The 14,587-nt window shown below is 52.4% G+C and overlaps 1 protein-coding gene across 1 annotated transcript; it reads right to left on the minus strand.

Moving 5' to 3' along the window:
• Nucleotides 1-12,006: 12,006 nt before the first annotated feature.
• On the minus strand, nucleotides 12,007-13,881 carry NDN (necdin, MAGE family member). Its single transcript, XM_079763867.1, has one exon. The coding sequence runs from the start codon at nucleotides 13,794-13,796 to the stop codon at nucleotides 12,783-12,785; it is 1,014 nt and encodes a 337-aa protein (XP_079619993.1). The 5' UTR covers nucleotides 13,797-13,881; the 3' UTR covers nucleotides 12,007-12,782.
• Nucleotides 13,882-14,587: the final 706 nt, after the last annotated feature.

Consider the following 14,587-nt stretch of genomic DNA (forward strand, 5'->3'; position numbering starts at 1 on the left):
CTGGACCTGGATGGCTTTTGGGGGTGGGAGGGGGTCAGTTGACATTTCTGAGTTTCAGCTGATGCCATGTCTACTCTATTTTTTTATCTTTATTTTTAAAAATGTTTTTTTTTTAAATTGATTTTTGAGAGAGGAAGGGAGAGGGAGGGAGAGAGAGAGAGAGAAAGAGAAAGGCTCGCAAATGACTGACTCCCAGCAGGAAATACACCTGAGGAAGCAGGTGACCCACAGCCCCTTTGTAGAGACTGACTTTTTTTTTAAAAAACCACATATTTTTATTGATCTCAGAGAGGAAGGGAGAGGGAGAGAGAGAGAAACACTGATGAGGAGAGACAATCATGGATCAGCTGCCTCCTGCACGCCCCCTACTGGGAATGGAGCCCGAAACCCCAGGCATGTGTCCTGACTGGGAATCGAACCCGGGACCCTTCCATCCGCAGGCTCATGCTCTATCCACTGAGCCAAACCAGCTAGGGCAAGATCGACTGTTTTGATACCAGCAAAACCCAAGACTCTCCTGAATCCAGTGGGAAATTGGGGCCTCGAATTTTACATAGGTTCCCCCCCCAAACCTTCTCCTTCCTGTTCCATCTGGCTTTCTGAAGCCCCCACACCTCCCCCGCAAACCCCTCTTCTGCCTATATGCTCTTTGTACCCCAGACCTCGGAACCAGGCGTCGCCAGAATCCTCCTCCTCGCTCGGCCACGGGACAGATTCAAAATCCAAGGTGAGTGGGACCCCGAAGGCAAATACAGAGGGTGCATGTTTGTCTTCCGATCAGGAAGGGCTCTGGTATTTGCATAAGTCTATCTCCAAAGGGTAACACGCATCATCCCCCCCAAAAAAACACACAAAACCAAAAAGGGGGGAGATGAAGGTGGAGTGTAGACAAGGAGGCAAAGCATTGAGCAGGGTGCAGGGGAATGTGTGCATGTGCTGATTATCTGCATCGTCACAAGAGGGGAGACGCCCCTAGGGACTGCAGCCTTCCTTTTTAAATATTTTCCTTGTTATACATTTTTTAAATATGTGTTTTTATTGACTTCACAGAGGAAGGGAGAGGGAGAGAGAGGCAGAAACATCCGTGATGAGAGAGAATCATCGACCGGCTGCCTCCTGCAGGCCCTCCCCTGGGGATCCAGCCCACAACCTCGGCATGTGCCCCGACTGGGAATCGAAATGGGGACCGTTCAGTCCACAGGCCCATGCTCTATCCACTGAGCCAGACCGGCTAGGGATGGGGACTTCTCTTTTGAAAAATAGGTTTTTATTGATTTTTTTAGCGCGAGGGAGAGGGAGAGAGAGAGAGAGGGAGAGAGAGAAACATCAATAATGAGAGGGAATCATGGATTGGCTGCCTCCTGCACGCCCCACACGGGGGATCGAGCCCGCAACCCAGGCATGTGCCCCGACCAGGGAATCCGACCGTGACTGCCTGGTTCATGGGTCGATGCCCAACCACTGAGCCACACCGGCCGGGCAGGAGCCTTTTTTCTGTTCACTTGAAAACCCCAGCTCATCCTGAGTGTCCAGTAATGAACTGTTGAATGAACGTGTAAAATCAGCACCACAATTGCCACCCCCCCCCGCCGCCCCTCCCCACCCCATCCCATAGCTGTGAGAATTGGTGCACATGTTTAGGAGCTAGTCAAAGACTCTCTTACAGTGTTCCCAAAGCCCAAACCCATTTATTTAAGAAACGCCTTTCGTGAAGGATCTATGTTGGGTGGATCTACAGAGGAAAACCCAGACACCAGGTCTTGCAGACGCCTCGGATACGCATGTATTTATTTATTTATTTATTTATTTAAAAATATATTTTATTGATTTTTTACAGAGAGGAAGGGAGAGGGATAGAGAGTTAGAAACATTGATGAGAGAGAAACATCGATCAGCTGCCTCCTGCACACTCCCCACTGGGGATGCGCCTGCAACCAAGGTACATGCCCTTGACCGGAATTGAACCTGGGACCCTTCAGTCCTCAGGCCGACGCTCTATCCACTGAGCCAAACCGGTTAGGGCTGCATGTATTTATTTCGCATTGTTTTTAAAACTCAACGTTGGTCACAGTTGGTGCAAGTCATGGAATCCTCCCTTCTGTTTGGAGTGTGGGGGTGTGTGCTGTAGCAAAAAAAAAGAGAGAAAACCAATTAATTCTAAAGAGGTGGAGATTCCCGAGTGTTCCCCAAGAAGACAGACTGAGCCCAAGAAGAAAAACATAGACCACCTCCGAAGTACGCGGCCGGCGTGTGAAACCATTGCAAGGGGTTCCTTAAACTAGTGTAACGACTATCGATTGGACATTGGTTATTCTTTGGTCCAATGCCATCCCAAAAAGCTTACAGTCATGGTGTGAGCCTCACAACATCCACAGGCGGTTTGAGCCCATTTTTCAGATCAAGAAGTCGAGGCTGAGGTGGGTCAGTGAACTTGTGGCAGACCTGGCAACCGACCTCTGGAACCGAAGCCTGCGCCATGGGGTTGCCGAGAGCCACCATTCTTAGCCATCAGGCCAGGTCTGCCAAACCTTTTTAAAATTTTGGTTTAATGAACATACAGTGAAATGCATAGATCGGCACTCGTCTTTAAAAAAATTTTTTTTGTTGTTGTTGATTTCAGAGAAGAAGGAGGAGGGAGAGAGAGAGAGAGAGAGAGAGAGAGAGAGAGAGAGAGAGAAAGAAAGAAAGAAAGAGAGAGAGAGAGAGAGAGAAACATCGATGATGAGAGAACCATCGCCCAGCTGCCTCCTGCAGGTCCCCTCCTGGGGACGGTGCCTGCAACCCGGGCAGGTGCCCTGACCGTGAATGGAACCGTGACCTCTCGGTTCATAGGTCCACGCTCCATCCACTGAGCCACACCAAGTAGGGCCCGTTTCATCTTTTTGCCTGTGGCTGGCGACCCATTCTACCTTCTTGGAATATATTTCTGCTGGATAGGACTTCGCGGCGCACAATTGGATGTTTCCTTTGGGCACCTGAAGGCTGTTCTTCCATTGAATTTCAGCAAGAAAGCATCATTCTCCGCGTCCTTGTTCTGGATGTAATGTTCCCCACTCCGCTGCTTTTGAGCTCGTATCTCCTTTTCTCTCCCCCCCCCCCCCGCCCCATTTCTCCGATCATAATAGGCCTGGGTGTGGGTTCTCTTTATTTATCCTTGTAGGAGTTGATTGAGCTGATTGGATGGAGAGGTTAATGCATTTCACCACGTTCGCAAAAAATCCTCAGCCATTATCTTGTCAGATAATTTCTCGGTATTCTTCTCTCCGCCGTCACTCCGGCTCTCTGATTACACACACATTAAAATCATTTCCACGGTGCCCGGCGGGGTCGCGGATGCGCTTTCCATTTTCTCGCCTTCGCTGCTTTTCACGAACCCGCCTCTCTGTCCACTGACCCTTTGTTCCGAGGCTCAGTCAGTCCGCTAGGAAGCCCATCAGGGGGAATTATTCGTTTGGAAATTGTGTTTTCCTCTCAGACGTGTCCACGCCTCCGCATGGCTCCCCATCTCTTTTCTTGCCGCAGCCTCTCATCTGTTCGTGTAGGTTCTCTACCCATTTTTCTCTGTCCTTGAACGTATGGACCAGCCTTGGGGTCACAGACTTCCTCCTCCAATTTACACATCTGGATCCTCTCCGAGCCTTCCCCTGGTGTGCTTGCCTCCTTCCTTGTCCACAGGTTATGTTTTTCTGCTTCTTCCCATGTTGCTGAAAAAAAAAATTTTTTTTTATTGTGTGTGAAACAATATGCTTTAAAAAATTAAAGACTGGCCCTGGCCGGGTAGCTCAGTTGGTTAGAGCAGTGGTCGGCAAACACATGAGTCCACAGAGCCAAATATCAACAGGACAACGATTGACATTTTGGAGAGCCAAATTTTTTTAAACTTAAACTTCTTCTAACGCCACTTCTTCAAAACGGACTCGCCCAGGCCGTGGTATTTTGTGGAAGAGCCACACGCAAGGGGCCAAAGAGCCGCATGTGGCTCGCGAGCCGCGGTTTGCCGACCACTGGGTTAGAGCATTGTCCTGACACGCCAAGGTTGTGGGTTTGATCCCCGGTCAGGGCCCATTGATGAAGCAACCAATGGCCCTGACTGGTTTGGCTCAGTGGATAGAGCATCGGCCTTCGGACTCAAGGGTCCCAGGTTCGATTCCGGTCAAGGGCATGTACCTTGGTTGCATGCAGAACACAAGAGTTCAGCATGCTGGAGAAAGGGGCTGCTCGTAGACTCAAGAAGGAGTCCAAAGAGGAAAGATAGTTTTGAAAGGCATTGGGGGTCAGGGGAGCTTCAGCTAACGGGACTGAAGACCCTCCTTGACCAAGGACCCGTGCTTTTATTCTAACACAATTTGTCCCAAGGCAAGGTGGAAATATACACTTCAAAGGGTAAGGTATCAAAAGGTACAGAAGCATTGTCAGTTTGGGGAACAGCCTACAGCTGTTCAGGTGTTTGGCCAACAGGAGGCAATAGAATGCCCTGAGCTGTCTGGCAGCAGGCAATCCTATTCAGGTTTGGGGGAAGTGCTTTTTAGCCGTTTCCAACAGGTAAGCTACATGTGACTCAACCCCGTTGAGCTCCCCGAGCCTCACCAACCTTTTGGTAAAACTCTTGTAATGATTACATGCCGGAATTGGTGCTTGGCAGTGCAGGAGGCAGCTGATCGATGTTTCTCTCTCATTGATGTTTCTACTCTCTATCCCTCTCCCTTCCTCTCTGTAAAAAAAAAAAAATTGATGTTTCTTTCTCTCTCTCTGTCTCTCTCTTCCTTTCTCTCAAATCAATAAATGAAAATTTTTTAAAAAAAATTAAAGACTGTTTAGTGGTTGAGCGTCAACCTGTGAACATGGAGGTCACGGTTGGGTGCGATGAAGACATTCCTTTCTTCTTTTTTTTAAATCCTCACCCAAGAATATGTTTTTTATTGGTTTTAGAGAGCGAGAGGGGTGGGGAGAGAGAGAGAAACATTGATCGGTTGCCCCCCGCACGCATCCCAACCAGGTGGGGAGGAAAAGAGGTACACAGATAAGTAGATGACTATTGATATTTGTTAAGGGGTTTAAAGAGGCCAACATCTCGGATTCGTTCAGCTCTTTTTTTACTTATTTTTCAATTTTTTTAGATTTATTTTTGTTAATCCACACCCGAAGATATTTTTCCATTGATTTTTAGGGAGAGTGGGAGAGAGAGGGAAAGACAGAGAGAGAAACATTGATGTGAGAGAAACACATCAATTGCTTGCCTCCTGCATGAGCCCCAACAAGGGTCCCGGGCCGGGGAGGAGCCTGCAACCGAGGTACGTGCCCTTGACCAGAACCGAACCCGGGGCCCTTTGGTCCACAGGCTGACACTCTATCCACTGAGCCAAACCGGCCAGGGTCCGTTCATTTTTTAGAGAGAGTGAAAGGGAGAAAGAGGAGGGAGGGGTGGGAGAGAGAGAGAAAAAAATTGCTGTGTGAGAGAGACACATCAATGGGTTGCCCGCCCCTCCCCCCCCCCACACACATGTCCCAACTGGGGACTGGAATCGAACCCTCCACCCTTTGGTCCCAGTGTGGACGCTCTAACCATTGAGCAACACTGGTCAGGGCTGGTTCAACTCTTTGATCCTGGTCATCCCAGGAGCTGCACCGGCCCCTGAGGTCCCTCCTGTGTTTTTATATATTTTTTAAATATAAATATATTTTTATTAATTTCAGAGAGGAAGGGAGAGGGAGAGAGAGAAACATTGATGATGAGAATCATGGATCGGCTGCCTCCTGCACGCCCCACACTGGGGATCGAGTCTGAAACCCGGGCATGTGCCCTGACCAGGAATTGAACCGTGACCTCCTGGTTCATAGGTCCATGTGCAACCACTGAGCCACACGGGCCAGGTCCTGCTGTGTTCTTGTCCTGGCTCTGTGCATTCAATGTAAAAGGATGCAGGGGGGGAGGGTCCTGGGTTCGATTTGGATTCCGGTCAAGGGCACATGCCCGGGTTGCAGGCTCGATCCCCAGGAGGGGGCGTGCAGGAGGCGGCCGATCCATGATTCTCTCTCTCTCTCCCCCTCTCCCTTCCTCTGTGAAATCAATAAAAATATATTTTAAAAATGAAATGAAATTTAAAAAAGTAATAATAGTAAGAGGAAGCCGGGAAGGGAAAGTGCAAGCCGCCCTTTCCTGAGGGCTCGGGGGTGGAATGCGGCCGGGAGGCTGATAAACCAAGTATGCAGCCTGCACTTTCTCAGGAGAAAAAGAGTGGTTGGGTGTTGCTGGCTGGTCAGCCCGACCCTCCCGCTGAGGAGGGAGACCGCAAATCCCCTTAATTAACTCTGGCTTTCGTGGGTGCTGCGAGGTGCGCCTTTTTTTTGTTTGTTTCTGCCTGGGATCATGTTCCCGCTTGATATTGCTTAGATCCCTGCTAATCCTTTAAGTATCCGCTTAAATCTCACCTTTTCCAGAAAACGCTTTTGTGCTCGGGTGCCTGTTTCCTTAGCCACCATTCCCTGTCACGTGAACCAAGTAATTTATTTATTTTTAAATATTTTTTTAATTGATTTTTTTTTTTTTTACAGAGAGGAAGGGAGAGGGAGAGAGAGTTAGAAACATCAATGAGGTCTACGGCCATACCACCCTGAACGCGCCCGATCTCGTCTGATCTCGGGAGCTAAGCAGGGTCGGGCCTGGTTAGTACTTGGATGGGAGGCCGCCTGGGAATACCGGGTGCTGTAGGCTTAAAAAAAAGAAAAAAAGAAAAGAAACATCAATGATGAGAGAGAAGCATCCATCAGCTGCTTCCTGCACACCCCCTACTGGGGATGTGCCTGCAACCAAGGTACATGCCCTTGACCGGAATCGAACCTGGGACCCTTGAGTCCCCAGGCCGACGCCCTATCCACCGAGCCACACCGGCTAGGGATATTTTTTTCTGGGAAAAAAAAATCATTGATTGATTGATTGTTATTTATTTATTTAATCCTCACCTGAAGATATTTATTTTTTCCTTTTTTTTTTTTTTTTTTTTAGGGAGAGTGGAAGAGAGAGGGAAAGACAGAGAGAAACATCTACGGGAGAGAAACCCATCGATGGGTTGCCTCCTGACCAGGGCTCCGGCTGGGGAGGAGCCTGCAACTGAGGTGCATGCCCTTGACTGGAATCGAACCCAGGACCTCTCAGTCCACAGGCCCAAGCTCTATCCATTGAGTCAAACCAGCTAGAGCCACATACGGCTCTTTGGCCCCTTGAGTGTGGCTCTTCCACAAAACACCACGGCCTGGGCGAGTCTATTTTGAAGAAGTGGCGTTAGAAGAAGTTTAAGTTTAAAAAATGTGGCTCTCCAAAGAAATTTCAGTCGTTGTGCTGTTGATATTTGGCTCTGCTGACTAACGAGTTTGCCGACCACAAGTGGTTTCTTTCACCTTCTTATCCAACGGTGTGCATTGCACGTAAGGGATCGTTTGATTGTTGTCTTCCTTTGTGTTGGGGTGGATCAGCGTGATGCCTTTATCAATAAAATGGGCCTGGGGCCATTTTGAACTAATTCACTGACGTGTACCTAGCCCTCCTGTGGCCATATAGTTAAAGGGCAATAGTCTCCATTAAATCGATATGTAAGCAAATACACTTACACATCAAATTGGAAAAGTTGTGAGATTTTACTTTATTTTTTAAAATCTTTATTGTTGAAAGTATTACATATGCCCCTTTTTCCCCCCTCCGTTGACCCCTTTTAGCCTGCCCCCCCAGGCCTCCATCACCCCCACCCCAGGCCCCCACCACCCTATTGTCTGTCTCCATGGGTCATGCATCTATGCATACACGTTCCTACCCGCCCGCCCACTCACCTCCGCCTTCCTTCTGCGATTCCATAGTCCAGTGGTCGGCAAACTCATTAGTCAACAGAGTCAAATATCAACAGTACAATGATTGAAATTTCTTCTGAGAGCCAAATTTTTTAAACTTAAACTTCTTCTAACGCCACTTCTTCAAAATAGACTCGCCCAGGCCATGGTATTTGGTGGAAGAGCCACACTCAAGGGGCCAAAGAGCCGCATGTGGCTCGAGAGCCGCGGTTTGCCGACCCCTGCCATAGTCTGTTCCACGCTCCTACGTCTCTGGATCTATTTTGTTCATTAGATTACACATATGAACGAGATCCTGTGATCCTTCTCTTTTTCTGACTGGCCTATTTTGCTTAGCATATCTCCAGCTCCATCCATGCTGTTGCAACTTATTTTATTTTTTAAAAATATGTCTTTATTGATTTCAGAGAAAGGATCGGCTGCCCCTCATCCCCCCTCCCCCCGGGCATGTTCCTCCTGCTCCTCACTGGGGATTGAGCCTGAAACCCACGCATGTGCCCTGATTGGGAATCGAACCGGTGACCTCTTGGTGTATGGGACGATGCTCAGTCCACTGAGCCACACCAGCTGGGCTGCCGTATTTCTCCTTTAAAAAAATGACCTCACACCTGTTCGAATGGCTATTATATATATATAAAAAAAGAGTCAATAAATATGCATTGACAAGGATGTGGAGAAAAGGGGACCTGGGTGAACGGTTGGTGGGAATGTACATTGATGGAGCCACTATGGAAAACAGGATGGAGATTCCTCAAAAAAAAAAAAAAATTAAAAACAAAACCAAACCATGTTGTCCAGCAATTCTTCTGGACACTTATCCAAAGGGAACAAAATTATGATTTCAGGAAGGTATCTGCTCTCCCATAAAGATATCTGTAGTTCTGTTGCACTCAATGCAGCGTTATTTGTCATAGCCAAGACACAGAAACAACCTTAATGTTCGTTGGTAGAATAACGTGGAGATATATGTGTATAATTCAGCCACAAAAAGGAAAACTTGTCATGTGTGACAACGTGGGTGAAATGGGAGGGTGTTGTGCTCAGTAAAATAAGTCAGACAGATAGGGTATCATCTCGCTTCTAAGTGGAATTAAGAAACAAACACATATGCCCCGGCCGGTGTGGCTCAGTGGTTAGAGCGTTGGCCCAGGCACTGAACCGGCGGTGGGTTTGATTCCCCGTCAAGGGCACGTACCTGGGCTGCAGGTTCGATCCCCGCCTCCGGTCAGGGCACTTGTGGATGATGTTTCTCTATCCTTTCTAACCTCCCCCTCTCCCTCTCCCTTCCTCCCTCCTTTCCACTCTCTCTAGAAAAGCAATGGAAAAACATCCTCCGGTGAGGATGAATAAAAGCAAGAACTCATAGTTACATAGAGCACCACCGTTTGGGACATATTTGCCAAACCCTCCAACCTTTGAATGGAGCCTCGCATGAAAATCTGACCAAAAAAAAAAAAAACAAGAAGAAGAGGAGGAGGAGGAAGAGATGAAGAAGAGAAGGAGGAGAAGGAGGAGAAGGAGGAGGAGGAGGGGGAAAAATCGAAGATACTGTTGACTGTTCTTTTCCCTGAGCCCCAAGCTGCTGACCCTGCAGGACCAGGGATCCGAAATGAAGTCAGCTGCACACCTGGGAAGTCTCTCGCTGCCGAAGACAGGAGCCGGGCAGCCCGGCCCATGTGACTTTCTGGGGTCAGCTCCTTGATTCTCATGACCCCGTCCTGCTCCAGAGGGTCTGTCCTCTGCAGTGTGGCTCCTATCCCTGTGTCCACGAGCTGGGGGCGGCTGTGGAGTTCTCGCCACCTCTCACGTGTAGCATCGATGAGCGAGAGCCCAAACACAGGGTTCATGGGGGGCGTTGAGGGGCCTGTCTGGCAGGGACTGGGTTTGAAGGAAAGAACAGCACAAGGAACCAAGTACGAGGGCATTCGAAAACACGACCAGCATGCCGCCGGGGCAGGAGTGACAGCCCGGTCCTGCCCCAGGCATGGGGCCTCCTGGATAGCGCTGTCATTTTACATTCCAAGGAGCAATGGATGTTGATTCTTTGGGAGTTTCTTTTTTTTGGGGGGGGGGGGCGGGGTTAGGTAAAACATTAAAAAATATATATATTTTTTATTGATTTTTTTTTACAGAGAGGAAGGGAGAGGGGTAGAGAGTTAGAAACATCGATGAGAGAGAAACATCGATCAGCTGCCTCCTGCACACCCCCTACTGGGGATGTGCCCGCAACCAAGGTACCTGCCCTTGACCGGAATCGAACCCGGGACCCTTCAGTCCGCAGGCCGACGCTCTATCCACTGAGCTAAACTGGTCAGGGCTAGGTAAAACATTTTTTTAAAAAAATATATTTTTTTATTGATTTCAGAGAGGAAGGGAGAGTTAGAAACATCCATGATGAGAGAATCAGGGATCGGCTGCCTCCTGCACGCCCCACACTGGGGAGCGAGCCCGCAACCTGGGCACGTGCCCTGCTGGGAATTGAACTGTGACCTCCTGGCTCGATAGGCCGACGCTTAACCACTGGGCCACACTGGCCGGGCAGGGTAAAAATATTTTTCACAATTCTAAAATTCCTATGAACTCCCCTTGGCTCTGGGTGAGAGGGGACATCCCAGTCAGGTCACGGCTGCTGGAGTTTTCGCCGAAATGTGCCCCCCTCCACCCCAGAAAGTCCCTTCAGCACCTGCACCCACCCACCTGTTGGGTATTGCCATGAAGTGTTGGGAATCCTATGCTCCCAAAGCAGGACCGAACCCCCTCACCCCGATAGAACTTCCTGTTTAGTCCTTTTAGGGGTGATGCATTCCTCTCATCGTCTATGTTCCCCCCCACCAAATGGCTTTGACCAGGTATTAATAGCTGCTACTTCTATGGGCTGTGATGATGAGCATTTTGGGGCTTTATTTACACCTTGTCCTGTATTGGTCGACGCGTTGAGCACGTGAGATGCACTTAAAAACGAATAAAACTATAAAATTCACGCGTTTACGAGCGGTGACTGAACCACCCCACGGAGTGGTTGTGGCTGTACGCTTCCTACACGGTCTTTTCCAACCTCCTGAAGGGTGAAGGGTGTCTGGTCTCATCCAAGGCCCGTTTCTCTCTCCCCCACCCGCTCGCAAGACTGAAATCTTCCTGGGTTTCTCTCCCACCCCCCACACCCCACCCTCACCCTCACCCCATTCCACCCTCCGAGGACTCGCTAGGGGCGCTTTGCAATTCAAGACCTGCTGGGCCACAGGTGTCCGGACAGACAACCGTCCCACCCTACCCCACCCCACCCCTCCCCACCCCTCCTCCCTCCCCCTCCCCCGGGAGTCCCACGGGTGTTCTGGCTCCTTCACTTCAGCCCTTCCAGGGAGGGCCACGTTTCAAATCTTTGGCTTCACGGCTAAGCCGGAGTGTGACTTGATCAGGCCCATTAATCTCTCTGAAACCAAGTTTCTTCATTTGTACAACCCGAATGGGATTGCTTTCTCTAAAAGATTAATGGGAGGATCCCTTAGCCGTGTGTGTGTGTGTGTGTGTGTGTGTGTGCGTGTGTGTGTGTGTGTGTGTACACGCATTTGGGGTAGGGAACCAAGCGTAGGGACTATAACGTGAAATTTTTAAAGAAGTAAACTGAAAGGGACGGGGAAGGGGGCCGTTGTGGGCAGGCAGGTGGGGAAACGTGGAGGCTGAGGCTCTGGGCTCCTCCCGTGTGGGTTCAAACCCCAGCCCTTCCTCTCATTAAACTTGATGATCTCGGGCAAGTTAAATGCTGGCTTTGTTCCTGACCTTCCTCCCCGGTGCAAGAGGCTGTCGTGAGGGTTAAGTTAAAAAACAGCAAGTGCTGTTTCCGTGACCACAGAAAGGGAAATTACCCTCCCTATTAATCATCGCTACTTCTCTGGACTGGGACGATGAGCTTTTTTGTGCTTTCTCTGTACCTTTCTGGATTGGCTTAAGTGCTGAACGTGTGTGTGTTGCATTAAAAAAAAAAAAAACACACACGAAACTATAGAAGTTCAGTTTATGAGTGACCATGAGTCGTGGCTGTCCCAGCCCCACGGAAATAGCTGTCATGGCTCCCCCTCGTAAACGTCCCCGTTTCCCCCACCCCACCCCACCCCACCCACATGCATGCGGCGGCGGCGGAAAAGATAAAAGCACGCTTCTCTCCAGAAATGATCGTATCACAAGAACTTTACTGTGTGTGTGTGTTTTTTTTTAAAGTTTACTCAGGGGTGGGGGTCTGTAACTCGGGTTTTAGTAAACAACGGTGCCAAGTGCCCACACTGAGACGAGACCAGTCCAGTCCAGTCCACATCACGCCACACGGATGCCGCCTGTGCCCATGGCGAGGTCACCAGCCGGAGGGGCTGGAACCTTGACTTTTTCTCTCTTGGCTTCGCAAAGGCCAGCTTTTTTTTTTTTTTTTTTTTTTGCGGGTGGAGTCCTTCTCATCCATCAACACTCTCCTGGGGCACAGTCCACCCCGATGCACACCATGTCCTCCGTCCCATAGAAAGAGAATTAAGATGGACAACTTCTCAATGTGTGGGTTGTTTGTATGTGTGTGTGTGTGTGTGTTTTTGTTTTTTTTTTAGCACGTCTCTGGTACAAAAGGGGAAGAAAAAAAAAATTCAAGAAAGGCAGCACAGAAGCCGAAAGCACCAACAGAGAGGTTACTTATAAAACAGACATGCAGGGGAGACCTCCTACCCACTACCTCCTCCGAAGAGGGCTGCAAGGAATACAACATGGCATTAATAAAAGGTGTATAAAAGCACGGGGACTGAAAAACTTAAAACGTGTAACACGTGAAATACTGCGCTTGGAAACCCCCTTAAGAGACTCGACAGGCCCCCTTCCCGCACCCCTCCTCCTCCCCCCCCCCACCAGCCTGGTGAGAGAGGATCAGACACCGGGAGGGGACTCCCCGCCTCCCTCCGAGGACCCAGCTAGTCCTCGGAGAAGCTGTTGCGGGGGCAGGGGGTCGGGGGCGCGGCCGCCCGCCGGGCTCGGGCCTCCTCCAGCGCCTCCCTGTAGCGGGAGGGCCAGGCCTGCGGGTCTTTCTTGAAGACGCGGGCCAGGTACTCCATGATCTGCAGCTTGGTGATCTCGCGGGTGGCGCGGGGGCCCCAGAAGAACTCGAACTCGGGGGGCTCCACGTGGGGCACGCGCTGGTACTTGAGGTAGTTCTGCTGCACGAACTCCTCGGTGAGGAGCTGGCGCACGTCGCCGAAGGTGGAATGCTTCTTCCAGGGCCGCAGCCCCAGGATGCGCAGCACGTTCCACACGGCGCTCTCGCGGGCGCCGCGCCCCTTGACGTAGATGAGGCTGAGGATCATGAGCAGCAGCCCCATCATGGGCATGCGGCCGCTCAGCGCCACCCGGTCCAGCTCGGCGGGCTCCAGCGCCTTGACCAGCGAGAACTCCATGGTGTGCAGGCTGGTGAGCCGCAGGTGCAGCCCGAAGACGCGGGCCAGGATGAGGCTGGTGCGCCGCAGGATGCTGCGGCACCACTTCTTGTAGCTGCCGATGACATCCTTCACCATGTCGGGGAACCAGATGATCATCCGCCGCTGGTCCTTCATCAGCACGTACCACATCAGCTCGTGCGCCTTCTGCACCAGCTGCGCCGCGGTGGGCGGCGCGGGCACCGGCTGGGCCGCGCTCGGGGCCTGGCGGGCGCACCCCTCCTCCGCGGCCTGCAGCAGCGCCTTCGGGTCTTCCTCGTCGCTCCAGGCCTCGGGCGGCGGCGGCGGCGGCGAGGCGGCGGGGGCGTCGCCGGGGCCTGAGGGGGGGCTGTCGGGCCCCGCCAGGGTCGCCGCGGCCTGGGACGCGGACGCGGACGCGAGCGCGGGGGGCCCCCCGGGAACCCCGGGGCCGCCGCCGCCGCCGCCGCACGCCTCGGCGCCGGCGGCCTCGGCTGCAAAGTCGGGGTCGCACCCCTGCTTACTTGCTTCGGACATGACTGCTCCGGGCGACAAGGGCAGGGCCTCCGCGTCCAGCAGCTCGTCGAGCCTTTGCGCTCCCTTCGCAGACGGACGCCTGGAGAGGAAGTGCGCGTCGCTGGGCGCGCGGCGCCTTCCGTAGCGGCGGGCGGGCCGGGGGCGGGGCCAGCGGCCGGGCGGGCCCCCCGCGCATGCGCGTCCGCCAGCCGGGCCGTGCCAGCTGCCGGAGGGGGCGTGGCGCGGCGCCCGACGGGGCGGGAGCGCGGACAGACGGGACACTGCGCATGCGCGGCCGCGAGCCCGCGCCTTTCCAGCTGCGGCGGAGGGGGGCGGGGCGGGGCGTCGCGCCCGACGGGTCGGGAATGTGGCGAGGCCCCCCGCCCCCCAGAAGGCCCAGACCCCCCCCTGGAATGGATAGCAGCCATGACCCCCCGAAGTGTCCCGTGTGCCCGCAGCGGGTCGCGGGGAGATGGGGAGGGAGAAGGCCGAGCGCCGCCCAAGTTGGACAGGGACGAGGTAAGGTGTTCCCGGACGGCTGAGGCGCCGGGGGGAGCGTGTTTCTGAGGAAAAATGGCCGTCGTTCCACGCGGAATCACCTCCGAGAGGCGTCCAGCCCCCGAGAGACCCAGGCCGGGGTGTCCGCGTGGCGTCCGGACCCCGAGGGTGCGAGGGGACGCCGAGAAAAGGGGTCTCTCCGTGGCGAGTCGGTCGGTGGTCGGTCGGTCGGTCGGTCGGTCGGACGTGGGAACCCAGAGGCCAGGCGCGCCCCGTCGAGGCCCCCCCCAGAGCAGAGGGGTGACGGCATGAAG

Source organism: Cnephaeus nilssonii (genome assembly GCF_951640355.1).
Source record: "Cnephaeus nilssonii genome assembly, chromosome: 24".
Taxonomy (NCBI): domain Eukaryota; kingdom Metazoa; phylum Chordata; class Mammalia; order Chiroptera; family Vespertilionidae; genus Cnephaeus; species Cnephaeus nilssonii.

What these genes read in the sequence shown, in the direction of transcription:
- NDN (XM_079763867.1), bottom strand. Translation starts at nt 13,796, where the DNA reads ATGTCCGAAGCAAGTAAGCAGGGGTGCGACCCCGACTTTGCAGCCGAG.